The sequence below is a fragment of the Plasmodium coatneyi genome, chromosome 12, assembly GCF_001680005.1.
Source record: "Plasmodium coatneyi strain Hackeri chromosome 12, complete sequence".
Lineage (NCBI taxonomy): Eukaryota > Apicomplexa > Aconoidasida > Haemosporida > Plasmodiidae > Plasmodium > Plasmodium coatneyi.
Genome location: NC_033567.1, coordinates 1442548 through 1460285, shown reverse-complemented (window position 1 = coordinate 1460285; position 17738 = coordinate 1442548). Strand labels below are relative to the sequence as shown.

At 39.5% G+C, this 17738-nt stretch overlaps 5 protein-coding genes across 5 annotated transcripts; 1 reads left to right on the top strand and 4 right to left on the bottom strand.

Moving 5' to 3' along the window:
• Positions 1 to 1833: 1833 nt before the first annotated feature.
• PCOAH_00039950 (RNA-binding protein) lies at positions 1834 to 4641 on the bottom strand (the record flags this gene model as incomplete). The annotated part of the gene is made up of 1 exon (XM_020060783.1): positions 1834 to 4641. The coding sequence occupies one exon, from the start codon at positions 4639 to 4641 to the stop codon at positions 1834 to 1836; it is 2808 nt and encodes a 935-aa protein (XP_019916087.1).
• Positions 4642 to 7544: 2903 nt separating this feature from the next.
• PCOAH_00039940 (Uncharacterized protein) lies at positions 7545 to 8352 on the bottom strand (the record flags this gene model as incomplete). The annotated part of the gene is made up of 2 exons (XM_020060782.1): positions 7545 to 7888; positions 8202 to 8352. 2 exons carry the CDS (start codon positions 8350 to 8352, stop codon positions 7545 to 7547), a joined length of 495 nt encoding a protein of 164 aa, XP_019916377.1.
• Positions 8353 to 10034: 1682 nt separating this feature from the next.
• Positions 10035 to 10721, top strand: PCOAH_00039930 (U1 small nuclear ribonucleoprotein C; the record flags this gene model as incomplete). The annotated part of the gene is made up of 1 exon (XM_020060781.1): positions 10035 to 10721. One exon carries the CDS (start codon positions 10035 to 10037, stop codon positions 10719 to 10721), a length of 687 nt encoding a protein of 228 aa, XP_019916668.1.
• A 1144-nt stretch (positions 10722 to 11865) lies between these two features.
• Positions 11866 to 12081, bottom strand: PCOAH_00039920 (Uncharacterized protein; the record flags this gene model as incomplete). The annotated part of the gene is made up of 1 exon (XM_020060780.1): positions 11866 to 12081. One exon carries the CDS (start codon positions 12079 to 12081, stop codon positions 11866 to 11868), a length of 216 nt encoding a protein of 71 aa, XP_019916962.1.
• A 2533-nt stretch (positions 12082 to 14614) lies between these two features.
• Positions 14615 to 16447, bottom strand: PCOAH_00039910 (Uncharacterized protein; the record flags this gene model as incomplete). Its single annotated transcript, XM_020060779.1, has 1 exon — positions 14615 to 16447. One exon carries the CDS (start codon positions 16445 to 16447, stop codon positions 14615 to 14617), a length of 1833 nt encoding a protein of 610 aa, XP_019916202.1.
• Between the last annotated feature and the right edge of the window lie 1291 nt (positions 16448 to 17738).

The window sequence follows — 17738 nt, the reverse complement described above, 5'->3', positions numbered from 1 at the left end:
TATTGCATTGTTATGGCATCGCTATTGCAATGGCTATTGTTTTTTGCTTTTTTTTTTTTTTCAAATGGTGCTTCCCTCATTTGCTTATTTTGACGCAAAAAATTTTCTTCGCACAGATCACATACATAGCCGTGTGCTACGGATTTAAGTGCCCAAACGGAATTTATTTTTTATGCGGAATTTTACGCTGGGCTTTGCGACGAGTAGTGCGGAAGGCTCGCCACCCCGCTTCTGCGCAAGGACACCTTGGGCGTGTATAATTTCTTACGTACATATAATTACGTATGGGTATGCATACGGGTATAACCTACGTTTATAATGTATACAGGTATGCGTGCTTATACACCTTAGAACCTTCCCAACGATCCTTCATGCGGTAGCCATATTCACATATACATGAAATGCATATGTAAAATGCTCACACGTTTACCTTCCCACGTTCATCATATTTTATTTTTATGTCGTTTGGCATTCGCCAGAGGCTTTTTTTTTTTGGTTTTCCGTCACTATGCGTAACTGCGCATAACACCGCCATACAATACCATTATGTGATGTGCCCATTTCCCTTATTTGGGCCCCCTTCACTTTATGCGGAACAATTATGTGAATGCAAAAGGCTGTGGATGGAGTGCAGCTGCCATGGAGGAAATAAGGCAACCCCCCATTTGCGAATTGTGCATATAAATCATATGTATAGCGCATAAGGGAAAATAATAAATGGGGATTTCTTTTTTTTTTCGAAGGGTGTGATTTACAACAGAGGTTGAAAGGGGAAAGAGTGAACAAGTAGTGTAAGGAGAATGTCCCTGCCCTTTTTTTTTCTTCCTTTTTGCGTTAAAGATTTGTAGGAATAATGTATACAACGTCCATTGGGGGGTTGCCATCCTGGCGATGCCCCCACAGTTACATGTGCAAGTGCACAGAATGGACGCAGCGTGCAAGTATGTTTCTATGCGTACGTCCTTTTAATATGTTATAAGGGGATACGTGAAGCACAAGGAGGTATTACGAATTGAATGAATGTCGTTTTGGAAAATTGCTCCAGCGGTTGGAGGAAAAGGGTTTTAACATGTTCCACATTCGTTTCTCTTCCCCAAAAGAGGTTAAATGCATAAATCGCGTGATCCGAATTTGCGTGCTTTCATATAGCCTATCTGGACCGCTACGATGTGTTTTAAAGGAGACTACACACAAGTGTGTTATTGTGCGTGCATCGTTCAAAGGAAAGCAAAGGGGCATGGCAAAGAATCGTATAGAAATGTGCTGTCGCCACACTCTCTTATAAAGTACATGATATGGTGTTGTGCATACAAATGGAACACATGAGCAATGTGCTTTCCCGTGCATTTCACCCCTCCATAGTGCGGGTATAACTAGAAAGATCTTTCCCCTGTAAGTAGCTTCAAATTTGGTAATTTTTTTAATTTTTTTTTGCGTCTACCAATTTATGCATAAGTTTTATCAGCGTACGCCTCTGGGTGAAGAGACGCTAAACAAAAGAGACATGGTGGGGCGCACAACTTTGGAAGGTGAAGGAGGGCAAAATATATACAAAACACTTTTTAAACACATCAAATAAATGAGGAAAAAAAAAAAAAAAATGTAATTCAAAGTGGAAGTTTAAGTGTAGTTGCGCGGGATACGTTCATGTGCAGGATGCACACTTGTATATTTTTTGCACAGACGTACTGGCATGGTTAACAATGACGGCGGTTAGTGTGCCCCTTTGGCAATCCCCCTTCCCGGTTGTGTATACATTCTTCCATAGCAGGGCCCTTTATCCGGAAAATTAAAGGTAACGTGTTTCATATATTTGCACTTGATAACACCTTTTCACGAATAAGCCGAATTAGCAGATTCCGATTTGGGAACGTAGGAGTTGCTTTCATCGTCCTTCTTGTTTGAATAGGAATTTTTCGAACCGCTAACGGAGTTATCATACTTTTCGTAGTCATCATCGTCATAATTTTTCTTCTTGTTATCCTTTTTTTTATCCTTTGAAGAATATTTTTCCTTCTTTTGCTTTTTGCTTTTGGACGCATATTTAGCAGAACTGTTATGACTTACATCGGAGTACGATTTCGATCTTCGTTTTTTGTTGTCCTTATTTTTTCTGTCTCGCTTTGTATTGGGCGAATTGTTATAATCATCATCCTTCCTTCCGTCGGCATATTTTCCCTTCTTACCTTTGTAGTTGTAACTTTTTTTGTCATTCATTCGATCTCTGCTATCGTCCCCTCTGTTTTTCCGTTCATACGATTTGTCTCGTTTTCCTTTGTCTAAATCATCGTATTTGTAATCGTCTTTTTGCCTTGATTTATTGTCTTTGTAGTAGTTCTTATCATCCCTCCGGTCGTACGTTTTATCCTTGTACTTACCATAGCCCTTTTCGTCCTTATAGTTGTTGCCGTAGGGTTTGCTCTCCTTATTATACTTCTTACCATCATCCCGTTCGTACGAGTCGTATTTGCTATACTTTGTCTTGTTATAATAATCCTCATTCTTGTCACCGTATTTTTTCTTGTCTCCCTTGTAATCGTAAGAGGCCTCTCTGTCGTACTTTCCGTATTCATCATTTTTGTACTTATTCGATTTGTTGTCCTTATCGTAAAAATCCTTACGCTCATCCTTTGGGTAGAAATTTTTGTCATACCTTTCGGAATACTTTGGGTAGGCCTTCTTATACCTCTCATCGTCCTGGTCACCTGGATACCCTTTCAGCCTTTTATTGTAGGAACCATTATGGTAGCCATTATTATACGCGTAACCGTCGTCCCCTCGTTTTTCGTAATCTCCGTTTGCCCCATCGTACTGTCCGTATTTTCGTTTCTTATCGTAGTTATAATCATTGTTATATCCATCACGTTTGGAATATCCCTTGTTTTCTTCCTTATCGTTCATGTGCACAGAATATGAACGTGATCTGTTCGTTTTTCTCTGCATTTTGTAATTATAACCGGAATGGTGTTCATCATGGCCAACTCCCCTTTCGTAATCGCCTTTCTTATAATGGCTATGCTCACCGGGTCTCGATGTAGAGGCACCCCTACCATTCATTCTTTTCCCACCTCTTAACATAGCGTCATCTGCATTTTTATCATTTGAATATCCCCTATCCCTATGACCATCCCTTGGGTAGTTATACTTATCATGTTCTCCTCTTTTGGGGGATTTTTCCATCGACTTACTGCCATATTTTCTAGTATCCCTCCTATCTAGTTCCTTTTTCTGCAAATGGTCTGAAGAGTAACTACGTTGTCTTCTGTACCGACTGTTGTAGTCGTCATTTCGGTGTCCTGCACCATCCCTGGGAGAATAATTCCGTTTGTTGAACATGCTATTTTTTCTTACTTTATCATAGTAGTTATATTTATCATAATAATTGCCGTTATAATTTTTGCGATAGAAAAAGTTCCTCCCGTAGGGGGTATTGTAATTATTATTATATCTGTATTTGTAAGAATACCTTCTGTAGGGGTGCTGATTGGAATAGCTATTGAAATTGTTTTTGTTGTACTTAGGGGACTTGTACCATTTTTCGTTACTGTAGTTGTTCTTGCCACTTTCGGCAGCATTGTTCTCCCCGGTGTCGTTTGGGTCATCTTTTTTTTCCTCCTTATTGGAATCATTTTCCTGCTCCTTCTTACTGTTATCACTTTCGTATTTGAAGACCCGAACGTTTTCTTCTTCCTCTTCGTTCAGTTCTCCGTTGGTAGTTGCGTTGGCAGTTGCGTTGGCAGTTGCGTTGGCAGTTCCTTTGCCCCCCCTCTTCCTTTTGGTGTCCTCTTGGTCCAATTTCCTTTTTTTAATATTTTCCAGCACAGCCTTATTTTCGATTTTCCAGTTTTTTATTTCTCCCTTATATTTCGCTAACGACTGGCAGAAATCCACGTGTATCCTCCTGTCGTCAATGATGACGTTATCCATTTCGAAGTACGCATTTAGGCAGTCTTCTTTTTTTTCAAATTCGATAAAGGCATACTGGAGAGAGTTGTTCGTTACCTTATCTTTTACAATGTTACACGATATTATCGGTCCGAATCGAGAGAAAATGGTTTTTAAATCTTCTTCTTCCGTTACGGGGTTCAGCTTACAAACGAATAGAACATTTTCTGGGGGCTTTAAATCAGCATCTGGGATATCTCCCAAAATTTCCAGCGTTAAGGCACTTGCTTTGGCGTCCTTATCCTTTAACTCTTCTTCAGCCTTTAATTCCTTCTTCCGTTCGTCCTCCTCCTTCTGCGCTTCGTCGTTCTCCTCATCCTTTTTGTCCTCTTCTTCCTTCTCATCTGCGGCTGCCTTTTTGCCCCTCCTGGCGTTGCCCCTCTTACCCTTCGGCTCTTTCTTACCCTTTTTGCCTTCCTTTTCTTCCTCTTCTTCCACCTCTTTTTCTTCCTTTACTTCCTCCTCTTCCTTCTGTCCCTTCCTTGTTTTCCTAACTGGTTTTCTTGTCCTCCTATTTCTGGCCCTACTATCTACCTGTTTTTCCTCATTGTCCGCTTCTTCCTTGGCTTTATCATCGTCGGTGGGTTCCTTCTTATCATTCTTCTCCTCTACGGGACTTTTGTTCTCCTCATTTGCTTTTTCCTCGGCGGATTGGTCCTCCTCCTTTTTTTTTTTTTTAAGGCCGAATGAAAACATATCTGCTCACAGGGAAGTACTCGTGTGTCCGTTTGGTTCTGTGCTTCCGTTAGGGGAATTTTCCCTTCCGATAAGCAATTTTCCTCCCCCTTAGTCTGTTCTATTTTGAGTCACTTTTCTAGCTATTCTTCTTTTGCTTGTGCCCACTTGTCGGTTACACTGCTTTCTATTATTCCCACTTTTTCCTTTCCTCTTCCTTTTTTCTTTGCTTCTCTACCGCCCCCGTTTCTTCCCTTGAGTTAAATCTCTTCTGTTAAAAATATATTCACACAAATACCTATCCTTAAAATTTTCCATTAAACATTTTGCTTCCTTAAACTGCAACTGTCGAAGGTTACATCAGTATATTGCCCTTCGAAAATACGCAAAATGAAACAAGGAAAACTTAAAAATGGTGAAAATCTATCATAGATTTTTTAAAAATGTGACACAGAAATAATATATCATACTGTACGCATTATACGCATGTAACTACGTACATATATATACATATATATAGATTCTACAAGGGAATGAATTCATTGTTTTTTTTTTTTTTTTTCTCTCTTAAATAATACTGCATATATAATAAAAAAAAAAAAAAAAAAAAAAAAAACTAGGGGTAAACAATATATATTGAAATTAGGCTTTGACAACGTGCAGCGTGTTCTTTTTTACTATCACCCACAAAAAAATATATTTTTTCTTTTTTTCTCTACGCGCTTGCATATAAGGTATACTTTTTTTACCGTTGGAGTGTTGTGCGCACCCATCCGTACGGTATACTACTACACTGCTAATTGCGGTACATGCACGCTTGAAGCACCTTTTGCTATTCATTTAGGCGTACACGTATGGCGCACATATGGTTATATGATGGGTCACTCTGGAATTCCCTCATTTTTATTCATCTAATCGGTCTCCTGCTGCTTCGGCCATATTCTCCTTTACAATTATATTATATTTTTTTTTTTTTTAAATTGTGCCATTGACACTTGGGTTGGGATCGTTTTTGTTTTCTTCTTCTCAAAGAAACTCTTTGTGGGTAAACGGTGCGGTGGCACTTTGTTCTTGTAACAAAGGGGAATAATTATTTCGTCGCCGCAGCGAAGGTAGATGAGTACATGCCTGCGTGCCTACATATCTACGCGGAGGTATGTGTAGCACTCCTTTTCCATATCAAACAAATAAGGATATCTTTCCCCCCTTATTCTTTACATTTCGCTGTTTTTTTTTTTTTTTTTTTTTTTTTTAATAATTTTCCGGGGATGTAAACACCATCATGTGCATGTAGACCAGAATATGACGAACAGACGCGTAGGTTATTTTTATTGGCGTTGCATTTTGTTTGTGCCCCTTACAATGGAGAGTTGTGCAAAAGGCTTAAATACTCCTGTACATATAAACGTGTAGCGTGGCCATCTATGTGTTGGTAACACGTTGCACAGCGACCGATTGGGGGAGAAAGTTTACAAAAAAAATGACAAACCTTTATTTTACAAAATTTACTCATCTACATGTCTTATCTCAAAAAGGCATATTTTATGATGTGTAAAAGATAATTTCTTTTGATATAATTTTCCCATTTTGAAGGGTATGCAAGAGCACTGCATGTTGAGGGGGAGTGAGAGTTCCCCGATTGGTCTGCTTGCGTACACAGCATTGTATATGTGCACACCTTACAATTTTATGTTAAGCCTCCCCCCCGAGGTGTATGCAAAGTACAGCGTAAACATAACCCCAAGAGTCGTCCGCTCCGCATTTCCACGACAATATTTATACCTGTCTGTTTACGTAAAAACGCGAAGGCGCATTTTCCACAGAATGTTCCCCAAGTGACAGTGCCATACGGCGCACACATGAGTACACTCCTTTAATAATTCATGTGCAAATTTTGGAGGGCTAAATTTATAGTGACAAATAGGAATTTTTTTCACGAATTTTGTGCACGTAAATATACGTCTATGCATGTACATATATAACGCATATTATATCAAATAAGTTCTTGTCAAAAAGCTTGGAGCATTTTTTCCACCTTTGACATTTTTAACAGGCACAAAAAAATGAAAAAGCATACCCGCGGCGTATAGCTCTCTATGAACAAATGGGTGGGTGTACATGTAGCTGTACAACACATACGCAATAAATGCATCACAATTTAAAATAAAAAAAAAAAAAAAAAACATTTTTCTAATATGCGTGTGGGTTATAAAATGCAAAACACACTAAGGGGGGAGAAATAACAAAGTATGCATTTAATAACACTTTAGAAAATTTTATAAAACAATTACAAAATTTTGCATAAAGAACTGAAAAAAAATACTAAGTTAATTATGAGGAAACACAAAAAAAAAAAAAAAAAAAAAAAAAAAGGGGGAAGGCAATAAACCTGGGGGAGTTACGTGGTGATGTCATTTTGCCTTTAACAGTGAAGTTTCTGCTACGTCTGCATAGCGTTTCTGTAACGTCTTCATCACTTTCCAACCACCTGTACATTTCGTCTTCATCACTTTCCAACCACCTGTACATTTCATCTTCTTCACTTTCCGAAGGAGGCGCAAAATGTGCCCACCGACAGACTCACCAAAATACCCCCACCTCGTGCACAGCCCACAAATATAAGCAGTACACGATTTTTCAAAAAAAAAAAAAAACATACTCTTCTAATTATGTACGCATAAAAAAAAAAAAAATGCAGCTCAGCAGGAGAATGCCGAATGTATGGTGCGATCTGCAATACGCAACCTGCAATATGCATTCTCGAATCTGCCAAATGCAAAGAAGACGCCACTAAATGGGGTCTGCATCAAATGGGAAACAAACATACAGCGTGCAAACGGGGCGGCGCCCATATTATGTTTATATATATGTGTGTATGCAAATGCACCTTCTTGTGTGTACGTGCCGAATAGAATCCCCACCCTTTAAGCCTTTCCTTCCTCCTCTTCCTGCACCTTGTGGTCGATAAAACTGATTGAATCTTTAACGCAGTTTTTAATTCTTCGGTTATACTCAATTCTGTTCTCCACAAAGAGCAGGGCGGCTTCCTGATTAGCGGGGCTGTTCGGGTTTGGGTCACTCAATAAGGACTGAATGGAAGTCAGTATTGCAGAAATGTCGTAAATAGGACTCCACTGCTTCTGGAGAATGTCAATACATATGTTTCCGTCCATGTATATATTTGGGTGAAACATTTTGGTCAGAAATTTGACTTTGGGAGGTTTGTTTGGGTATTCATTTCCAAATAAAAGTTCCAGCTGAAAGGTGCCTACATGAAGGGGGTGAACAGGAACAGGATGTGTTTACAAGATCACGCTGTAGAGAAGGTCTTTTCTATGACCATCCATGGGAGTGATCTATCGATGACGCTCTTAACATTGGCGTTATTTCCCTTTTGGGTAATTAACACATGGTTTGGGGAAGCACTCCCTTTTTAGTGCTCCCCTATACTTGCTGCAAAATTTAGCACGCAACAAATTAGTGCAGCTTTGGATTCTCTACGGGGGTTTGTTCGTTCCACTTGTTTTGCATAATCCCCGGGGGGGAGGATACACTCTTCCCCCTCTTAGCCTTTTTATTACCTCCCTCCCAAGGGGTGTCTGCTGGTCCAAAAATAACCGCCCGCCATTTCATAATATCATTCCCTATTGGGGAGCCGCTAACTCCATAAGGTGAATCAGCTTGCAATTTTCTAAAGTCCCGAATTAATCTCTTTTTCGCCAAATTAGACATCTTCCTAAAGGTATGCAAGTGCAGCTAATCCTAAATGGGTACTATTAGGAGCGCATATATTTGTGCAAGACACTTCGGACATATGTCTGCGTACACATGGGCTGTCCACTGATTATGAGCAAACGTGAGGGGTTAAATGAGATATGCCTTATATGTATCAATTTCTTGATAAAATGGGCGGATTTGTCTTTAATAAGTATGGAAAACTGGAAGGGGACGTAACGTAAAAATAGGCTTCTTCACTTGTGCATGCTTATAACTTCCTATAAACATTATTTGCTGTTTCTCTTCCCTTCGTCTGAATATCGTGAAAATGCAAAATTATTTATATACATAGTTGTTATGCCGAAATGTCCATGCGAGTAAAGGCAATTTTGACATTTCGTTCAATTACTGGGATATGTTAACAAAAAAAAAAAAAAAAAAAAAAGGTAAATTTTTTGCAGTTTGTAAACTTCATAAAGGAAAAATGCTCGTTTAAACTCGCCTGCTCCCGAGCTGTATATAAATCCTTTATTAAAAATTTACACGAGCGTTTTTCACCCGTTCGGCATGTTCGCGTATGCATTAAAATTCATGTTACGAAAATATGTACATTTGGGGGGATATATTTATCTTCACCCTTCTTTAATGGCGCTCTTTCTCTGAGGAAATGAAACGTATATAGGTATTTTTACTTACATACGGACGTCTGTTTTTGCTAATTTTTTGGACTTTCCGCAATTTCTTCAACTTCGTGCTGCTGTTTATCGCGCCTAGCAATGATGGTGGTATAATATTATACTTCTATCGCGCTTTATTTTTCCATTTGCCTTTTTGCACGGCGCGGAGCACGTCGCTTCATCAGTTCGGGGTTATGCAACTAGGCATTTTTTCCAGTCTTCTTTTAATTTTTCTTTTGCCTCTGACATTCTTAAACGCGCTTTGAATGTCACCCTTTTCATTGCCGCAAAAAAAAAAAAAAAAAAAAAAAAAAAACGTTTACTCTTAATCACGCGTAAGAGCTTCGTATGGTGAATACATTTTTCTGTTCGTATAGCGTAGATGAGTATGGGCAGTTCTGGAAAATATAAAAGTATAAATGTATAATCGTATAAACGTGATAGTGATACGGATAGGTGAAGAAAGAAAGCAGAGGTCACCTACTCGCCGCGCTCACGTAGCATGAACAGTCAGCGTGTTACGCATGTAGGGGCTAACGTTTTTTCTTTTCCAATTCGTATATTGCCACGCAAGTGATGCCCAATTTGTGCGTGACACTCTGTATGAACAAAATTGACACGGGAAGCAGCACTAGGAGGTTCTTGCCCCCACCAGGGAGCAAATCTTTATGAAGCCCAATTGAACTGTATAGCAGGCTAAGGAAAAAAGAGACACCTGTGAGGTTTTTAACTGAGGAATAAGAAGAAGGGCAATACATAAGTCGCCACAAACATTAATCACACATATGACAAGCTGTAAGAAAAAACTCACGTGAGCACTTATTTTGGGAAAAAGCGAACCAGTTGGCTATCCAACAAACAGAGGGATAGCATTATTGACGTGTGAAAATACCTGCAGGAGGAAGTACATGCATGCTGTGTAGTATTATTGCCCCTCCGTTTGAGCAGCGTACCGATAGAAAAGTACACTTTTAAAGTGGCTTAATTTGTCTTTCCTTCCTCCACCGTTTTGAGAAAACCATGCCGAAGTACTACTGCGAATATTGCGACATTTACCTGACGCACAGCTCCCCAGTGGGGCGCAGACAACACATCCAAGGGAGGAAACACATAAGTGCCAAAATTGAGTATTTCCAAAATTTGCTAAGGGAAGAAGGCATAACCCCACAGAACTTTTTAGGGTTTCTAGGACCCAGGGCGCTCAATAATATTCTAGGAAATCCAATGATGAATAATATGATGCCAGGAAATTACCCTATGCATACAAAATATAACAATATGAAACACCACTCTCATTATTCGCGTCGTTCTCATCGGCATCATATGTCTCATGGTAGGTACCCCAGGGAAAGACACGGCCATTATAGTTACTCTAGCAAATTTCACTCTCACCCTATGCACATGAATAACAGTAACATGGGTGGCATGCCAGGATTTCCATACAGTGATCATTCTGGTGGTCTCCTCCCCTCACCAAATTCTATGCATGGTCATGGGAAAATGGGAAATCTTGTTATTCGAGACTTGGTAAGTAATGTGAATATCGACAATGACCCAAGTAGGGACAGCCAAAATGAGGAACGAAATGGGGATCATCCAACTGGCAACCCTCGTAGCGGAATGCACAATCAGGGGGATCATCCCGATGTGGTCAATGGTAGTGGTGGAGCTGCGAATAATAATGATAACGTGACTGTGGATGCCTAGACGGTTGGATAATCTACATGGGGAGGGAAATGCTGCCCAAATGGTGAAGGTACATAAGGAATTAAGCGTGAACACTAACCGATTAGCAGCATTGACCTTCCCATTATGAGGGTGCACCGAATTTGGTCACTAATGAACCCTTGTGATATTAACAGGCACGTGCAGTAATATTAGGGAGGACCTTTCCACCACTGTTCATTTCGTAAACTGAAAGGAATTCAAAACTGACCAATGAAGTTCACTAACCGTTGCGCATTCTCACTTTTGTAATTTCGCATAAGGTTAATTCATCCATCATTCAGCACTTCCATACGTACCTCTATACTTTTTTTTTCGTTTTTACCTTCATTGTTATGCGTTATTTTCCGATATTTTTTGTCACCTCCCCCCTTTTTTTTGTGTATTTGTATAAAATGGTAAAACAAACCTTAACTCTGCAATTTAAAAAAAAAGCAAAAAAGTGAAATCATAAGGAGAACCCCTCCCCCACGGGTATGTACACATCCATGCCAAGTGGGACATTTTAGTGCCACCCCATTGGGGGTAATCCCATTTGTTCAAGTTTTCCCCCTTGCAGTTGCGTTCACCCCCCCTCAAGTGGGCAACTCCTCCCCTGTGCATGTCAAATTGTTTTCGTTCTTAAAAAAATTGGGCTGAGTTAGCCCACCTCGGATACCATAAGCGGTGTGCGATTATAAGTCCATTGTATTGCCAATTTGGTGTTTACTCTTCTGTTGCATTATTGCGTTGCGTTTGTCCCCCTACCAGGCATCACGCATATGTACACATATGTACAAATATATACACAGACAGGTAGGCATATTTGTGCACGTGTGTGAAGGCACATTGAACGGAAGGAGGAGGTTCTACGCGGGGCACTTAAAAAATATAAGAACGCTGCTCAGGAAACATGCCTACCCAAAATATTAATTAAAATCAAGGCGGTTAAATTGAAGAGCGGTAAACAATGGTGTAGAAGCACAAACCATGAGCGTGCATATGTATAGGGTAGGGACACGCTTGAAAAACGCAAAGATTTTTACAAAAATAGCCACTACGTTAAAACAAAAGCATGCGTAATTCGTTGCATGTCACAGGCGCAGAAACGAAAAAAAAAAGTTAAGACAAGACAAGGGAAAGCATATCAGAAGCAATCTTCGTATGCATGCTTCGCGTGCTTCTTCTCATGGTGTTCCTTCAGGATGGACGGGTTAACTGTACACATAAAAGTGTGTCTACATAATTTACAAATCACGTTCAAGTTCTTCGAGGCATCTTTAACGGTGCTGTTTTGTTTTGCCTTGTCATTTCGTTTAGACGACCTGATTCTGTCCACTTCTCGTTGGTTGCCTCTCGTCATTTTGGGTTTCGGTCATTCAGTCGTTGGATCGTTCAACCGTTCGGCTGCGCGGTTCTGGGTTAGCAGAGTCCACTTGGCAGTGTACTGTTATCAGGGGGGACATTCCTAAAGTGTCTTTCCCTATCTGGAATTCCCTGCACGGCGTACGCATATAGGCAAAAGTTTATGTCTGCGCAGAGGTATATGTACATATGAACAATTATAAAAACTATGAGCACTCTCACAGGCGCAGGAAAATAGAAAATGCTCCACACAGCTCACCTAGCAATATGCTATCTCATCAAACGGGAAGGAGTTATTAAATCGTCGCCCTCAAAAAGGAGAGAAAAAAATGCGAAATATTGTAAAGGAAAAAAGTCAATTAAAGAAACGCAAAAAGATTCACTCTCTTAACTGGACTATTAACACATAAAAATAGCACACGCACCAACGATAAAAAATTAAAGGAGAAAAAAAAAAAAAAAAATCCAAAGGGGGATAAAACTGTGTCACTAATTCTTTAAAAAAAAATGTTTGCAAAATAATTCAGTGGGCTATGCATACCTCCTAATAACTGCCAATTTCGTTTTTCTGTTAACTTCATTTTCGCGCAAAATTGCTTAACCATTTTTAAAAGCACAACTAGCATTCAGCCGTTCCAAATGTAAAAAATTGAACTTTGCAAAGTAGGTAACACTAAAGTGAATTATTAAGCGCTATGAATTTTTTTTTTTTTTTTTTTTTCAAATTCTGTTCCGCCAAGAGGACCCCCGTTACATGTATTCCAGTGAACTTTACGTAACGGAGTGAACGACAGGAGGTTCAGCAGAGAACATGTAACGGTGTACGAAAAAGTGCACCAAACGAACCGGGTCGACCACGACAATGACTGCTTTTGGTATGTCAAAAAATTGTTCAGGTCATCCCCTATCGAGTGAAATTTAGGGAGTGCCACAAATGTAAAGATTATGCCAGAGGAGCCGGATGATATGCGAACTGCTAACCAATATGCACAAAGAAGTGGTATGCAGCGGGGAAGCATTTCCCGGAAACCGAAATAGTTTATACAAAAACGCATGTTTAACCTGGCATGGTACCATGGATAACACAACAGTTGGGCCAATGGGTGAGCCACTAAAAAGCGGATAAGTGAAAAGCTGCAAAGGTTGGCCCACTCGGGCATTTCCGCGAGGTCAATTTTCTTTATCCTCCTTTCGCAACTGCTTTCCATGCGTTCACTCGAAAAATAAACTTCCTAGGGGAAAAAAAAAAAAAAAAAAAAAAAAATGAAGAGTTATAACCTCAGTTGTGCCTTCCAGAAATAGGAGAACTTCCCTCAGTAACGAATCGTGCCATATAAACGGGTCAAAAGAGACTTAACGTTTTACCGTTTTGTGTGCGCACTTTGGCTGTTTTATAGCAGGGGACTTAAATATACCCACCCTTTCGCAAAAATCCCCCTCAAAGGTTTTCCCTTTTTAAAAAAATGTCTTATTAGTTGCCCATGCCCCAGGGTGTGAACTAATCATTTCAACTTTCTTCATTTTGCAAAACCTGCCATTTTTTTTCACCACATGAAGTGAAAACTTACGGCTATGAAGTTTCCCTACAATCGCAGGGTTCCTAAGGTGTACGCTACAATTAAGCAGTGACCATTTTGCCTGGGCAAAGATATTGTATATCCTTACGCATGTGTAGACACATGACCGGCCATTTTAACTCCCGCCGCGCGCTGAGCGTCACAACAGCGTGTACCACCCCTTCATCGTTTAAAAGGGAGACAAAAGGTAAACAAGCAAATTTTACAAATTGTAAAATGAGAATACCGTTAATTCGGTTTTCATGAAAAAAAAAGGGGGGAATAAATATACACGCGTGTGAGTATATCAGCGGCATGTGATTACACACGCACGTCGATGCGCATGTATGCACGTATGTAAATGCTTACACACCTTTGGATATACTTCAAAAAATGACCACACTGTATATTTCCACAGATTTTTTCATACAAAAAAAAAAAAAAAAAAAAAAACTCAAAAAAAATTTCACTAATAAAAAAATTTTAAAAACAACAATAAAACAAAGTTGAAAAGCCAAACGTGAAGTGATTCATACATGCACATGGGCACACATACAGCAGGTTGTACATGTGGTGCTTGGATCAGGTGTGTTTAAAGAAACCAGGAGGGGTAAAATAGGAAGAGACGGTGCAGATTGCGCTGAAGGTGTAGAATGAGCGGGCAGGAAGGGCACGGAATAGTATACAAAAAAAAAATTGAGACGCAGAAATTGCCCGCATAACATGAAGACGTAAAAAAGAGAGGGTGGGGCCAGGGAAAACGAAGTTAAACATACTTTAGAGTTCCACATACTGTAACGATCACTTCATCATCGCATAACTTTGAATCATCTGTGTGTAAAACTAAAATATGGTGGTGAGGTGGGGGGTCACACCGGGTGTCCAGCAAGACGATTTAATAAATCGCCAAGTTACTACCAAAGTGACCTTGCAGAAAAATAAATCAATCATGTCCTCCGTCCAACAATCCATTCACTACTTATACGCGTATCTATTCATCTCGTCCGTCATGGTGTTCACATAATTGGGGGACGCCTTATTGTTCGAAATAATATTCTGAAGAGAAAATGGATTTTTATCAGATACAATGACGGGGGAAAAATCTTCGCTATGAGAACCTCCATTATTATTACCGCTAGGGTTACTACCAATACCACCGTTGGGGCTGTTAATGGCGTTATTGCCGCTGCTATTTTCGTGCCATTTTGTTCTATCATTTAAATTGCCTTGGTTGCAGTATGCCATTGCATTGTTCATGTGGTTGCTGTGAGAACCCTGGGCGGGGTTGCTATTATTTGCATTGCCAACTGTGCCACCATTTAGCATAAATGGAGAGTTGGGATTACTATTGTGAAAGTTTTTGTTTTTAGAACTATTCATGTTGTTATCGTAGAGCATCTTCGCATTCATCATATTTTGGTTATTCATCATGTATGGATTCTGTGTGGTTGCAAAATGACTGTACATCGAATTGGCGTTGCTATTCTGTTGGTTGTAGTTGTGGTTTAAAGAATTTCTCTTATTCATCAGGAAGAGTCTATTGTTCATATTGCCTGGTTGGTTGTTCGGAAAATTTGAACCGTTAAAATAGTTTAAGTTATCTACTGCCCCATTGTTGTATCTGTTTTTGTCAGTACCAGTGTTCATGTTACTGTCGAAGGGGTCGTACAAGTGCATGTTCATCTTATTACTGTTGTTACTTTTGTTGTTACCAGGGTGGTTGTTGCCTGCGCGGTTGTTCGGAAGGACGCCGTTTGCCTGCCCACTGTTGCCATACTTCATTTTGGCTAGCTCCCCCTCCTCGTTCAACTTCATATTAAAATTGTTAGCGTAACCCATTTTGTTATTAAATGGATGGGGGTTATAGTCGTCCAAGCATAACGGGTTGTTTGCGGCATTCACCATTTCGGCGTTGGGCGAATTCATATATTTCGAATTGTAGTTATCTTTTGCAAAGTGGGACGAATCGAAGGGGTGGTTCACATGACCCACGCCGGTTGGGTTCATCCCTGCTTGGTTCATTCCGTTTGGCCCGCCAAAGTCGTTAAAATTACCCTCCCCTAGTTGATTGTAACTAATGAGGCTTCCATCAAAGTCTTGGAAGCTGCTGTCCATATTGTTGCTTTTATAATCTGCGCTGTTCATATTATTTGAATTCATAATTCCTATCATGCCAGGGGTGGTATGATCATAATCGTTAAGACAAAAGTCATCATCAAAGTCGTCATAAGATTCATCATATTTTTTTTTCTTCTTATATCTATCTTTACTATGTTTGTCTTTTCTTCTATCTCTATCTCGATCTCCTCCTCCCCCGCTTCTATCCTTCTCTCTATCTTTTTTTTTTTTTTTTTCTTTTTTCATTTTATCTTCATAATCGTAGGAAGAACTATTATCATCTGACAGCACTTCGATATGCTTCTTCCCTGAAGAGTGTCTACTTTTAGACTTGGACTTCTTTTCATTACCGTGATGATGATGATGGTGGTGGTGATGATGACCGCTACTAGATTTTCGGCGATGTTTATTGCTGCTATTATGATATGAGGAAGATGCTACTCCAAATTTTTTTTCTAGCTTCTGCACGTCATAGTAACTGATGGGATCTTCGCCGATTCTTTTTTTGTGTTTACTTCTGAATGAGCATCTGTCACATACAAATTCGTAATTGTACGTATCAACGAAGGTCGGCTTTCCGCTACTACAGTAATTGCATCTTTCCTTGGACGACAGGAAAAAGAGCTTTTCCACCGCGAGGGCTTCTTCGTACTCCCTCTCCGAGATTCCTAATTGTGTGGCCGATGACATTTTCTCTTTTGCGTGTTATGTATCGATTGGGTGATTACGCGCAGTAATGCATATATATGTAAATGGTGCACGTATAAGCGGCGCGTACACATATGCACACATATACATCTGGCATATACATTAACAATGCATATGCTTTTTAAAAGATCATAGTATAGTTAAAGCGAAGCGCACGAAAAAGGGGATTACATAAAATAGGCAGACACGACCTTACTATTTATGCTGCGCTTTCAACAGAATGCAAATAAATTGGATGAAAAAAAAAAAAAAAATTCATTTTTTCTTTTTTCCCTCAAATAATAAAAGGCTTAAAAAAACAGAGAGCTCGCAGCAAAAAAGGGGCTGTTTTTTAAAGCTATATACGAATAGGGTGGATTCTCCGCAAATGAAAGCGTGTAAAGTTATACACACGTATGGTACACACATACAAATGGCAGTTTTTTGTACACACGCGCAATACATCACATTCACGCGATCAAGCACATACACAGTGTAGTCCGCACGCAGACAAATACCATTATGCATAGGCACACATATTTGTGTTTAATCGTATCACTTTATGTATACCCATAGGGCCTACCTTAATTTCCCCTAATTGGTTGTATTTACGAAAAAGTAATATGGGTGAGAGAGACCACTTTTAACATGTAAACGTGGGATGAATTTAAAAAAAAAAATTAATTAAAATTTATGTGTGTAAAGTGCCGGCTCCCTCCGCGTTAAGCAAGCCCATTACATCACATACATGTGCAAATAGAGATGTACATACACACAGAAGCAAATGTGATTATGTATAACACAGAGCGTGTTTACCCCCTCAAACGGACTCAAAATTTTTCACGTTCTTTTGGGAAAAAACGTGAAATTAATTATATTCTTAAAATTCGCTTAAAAAGGGGTTATGAGACCGAGCGGGTAAATTATGTGTGTGCTTGAGCATATTTTTACATACACGTGTATAAATATGATCCTGTGTAAGCGTAAAGGCGCACACAGAAGTGTAAATGTACATGTATATACTTGCACATAAAAAACATCAATACGTTAAACTGTAACGGTATGCGGTCTTCTCAAACAAAAGGGGGAAATATAATCATGCCCATTTTATGTCCTCTTCTCGTTTTTTCCTTTTTTTTTTTTTTTCTTTCCTTTCCCCTTTTCGGGTGAGAGACGGAGGAAGCTGAAATGGACTTACACACCACAGATATGTAGATATACGTTAAAGGTGGAAAAAAAAAAAAAAAAAAAAAAAAACTCTTAATTTTTATAAAAAGGAGAGGAGGAAAATACA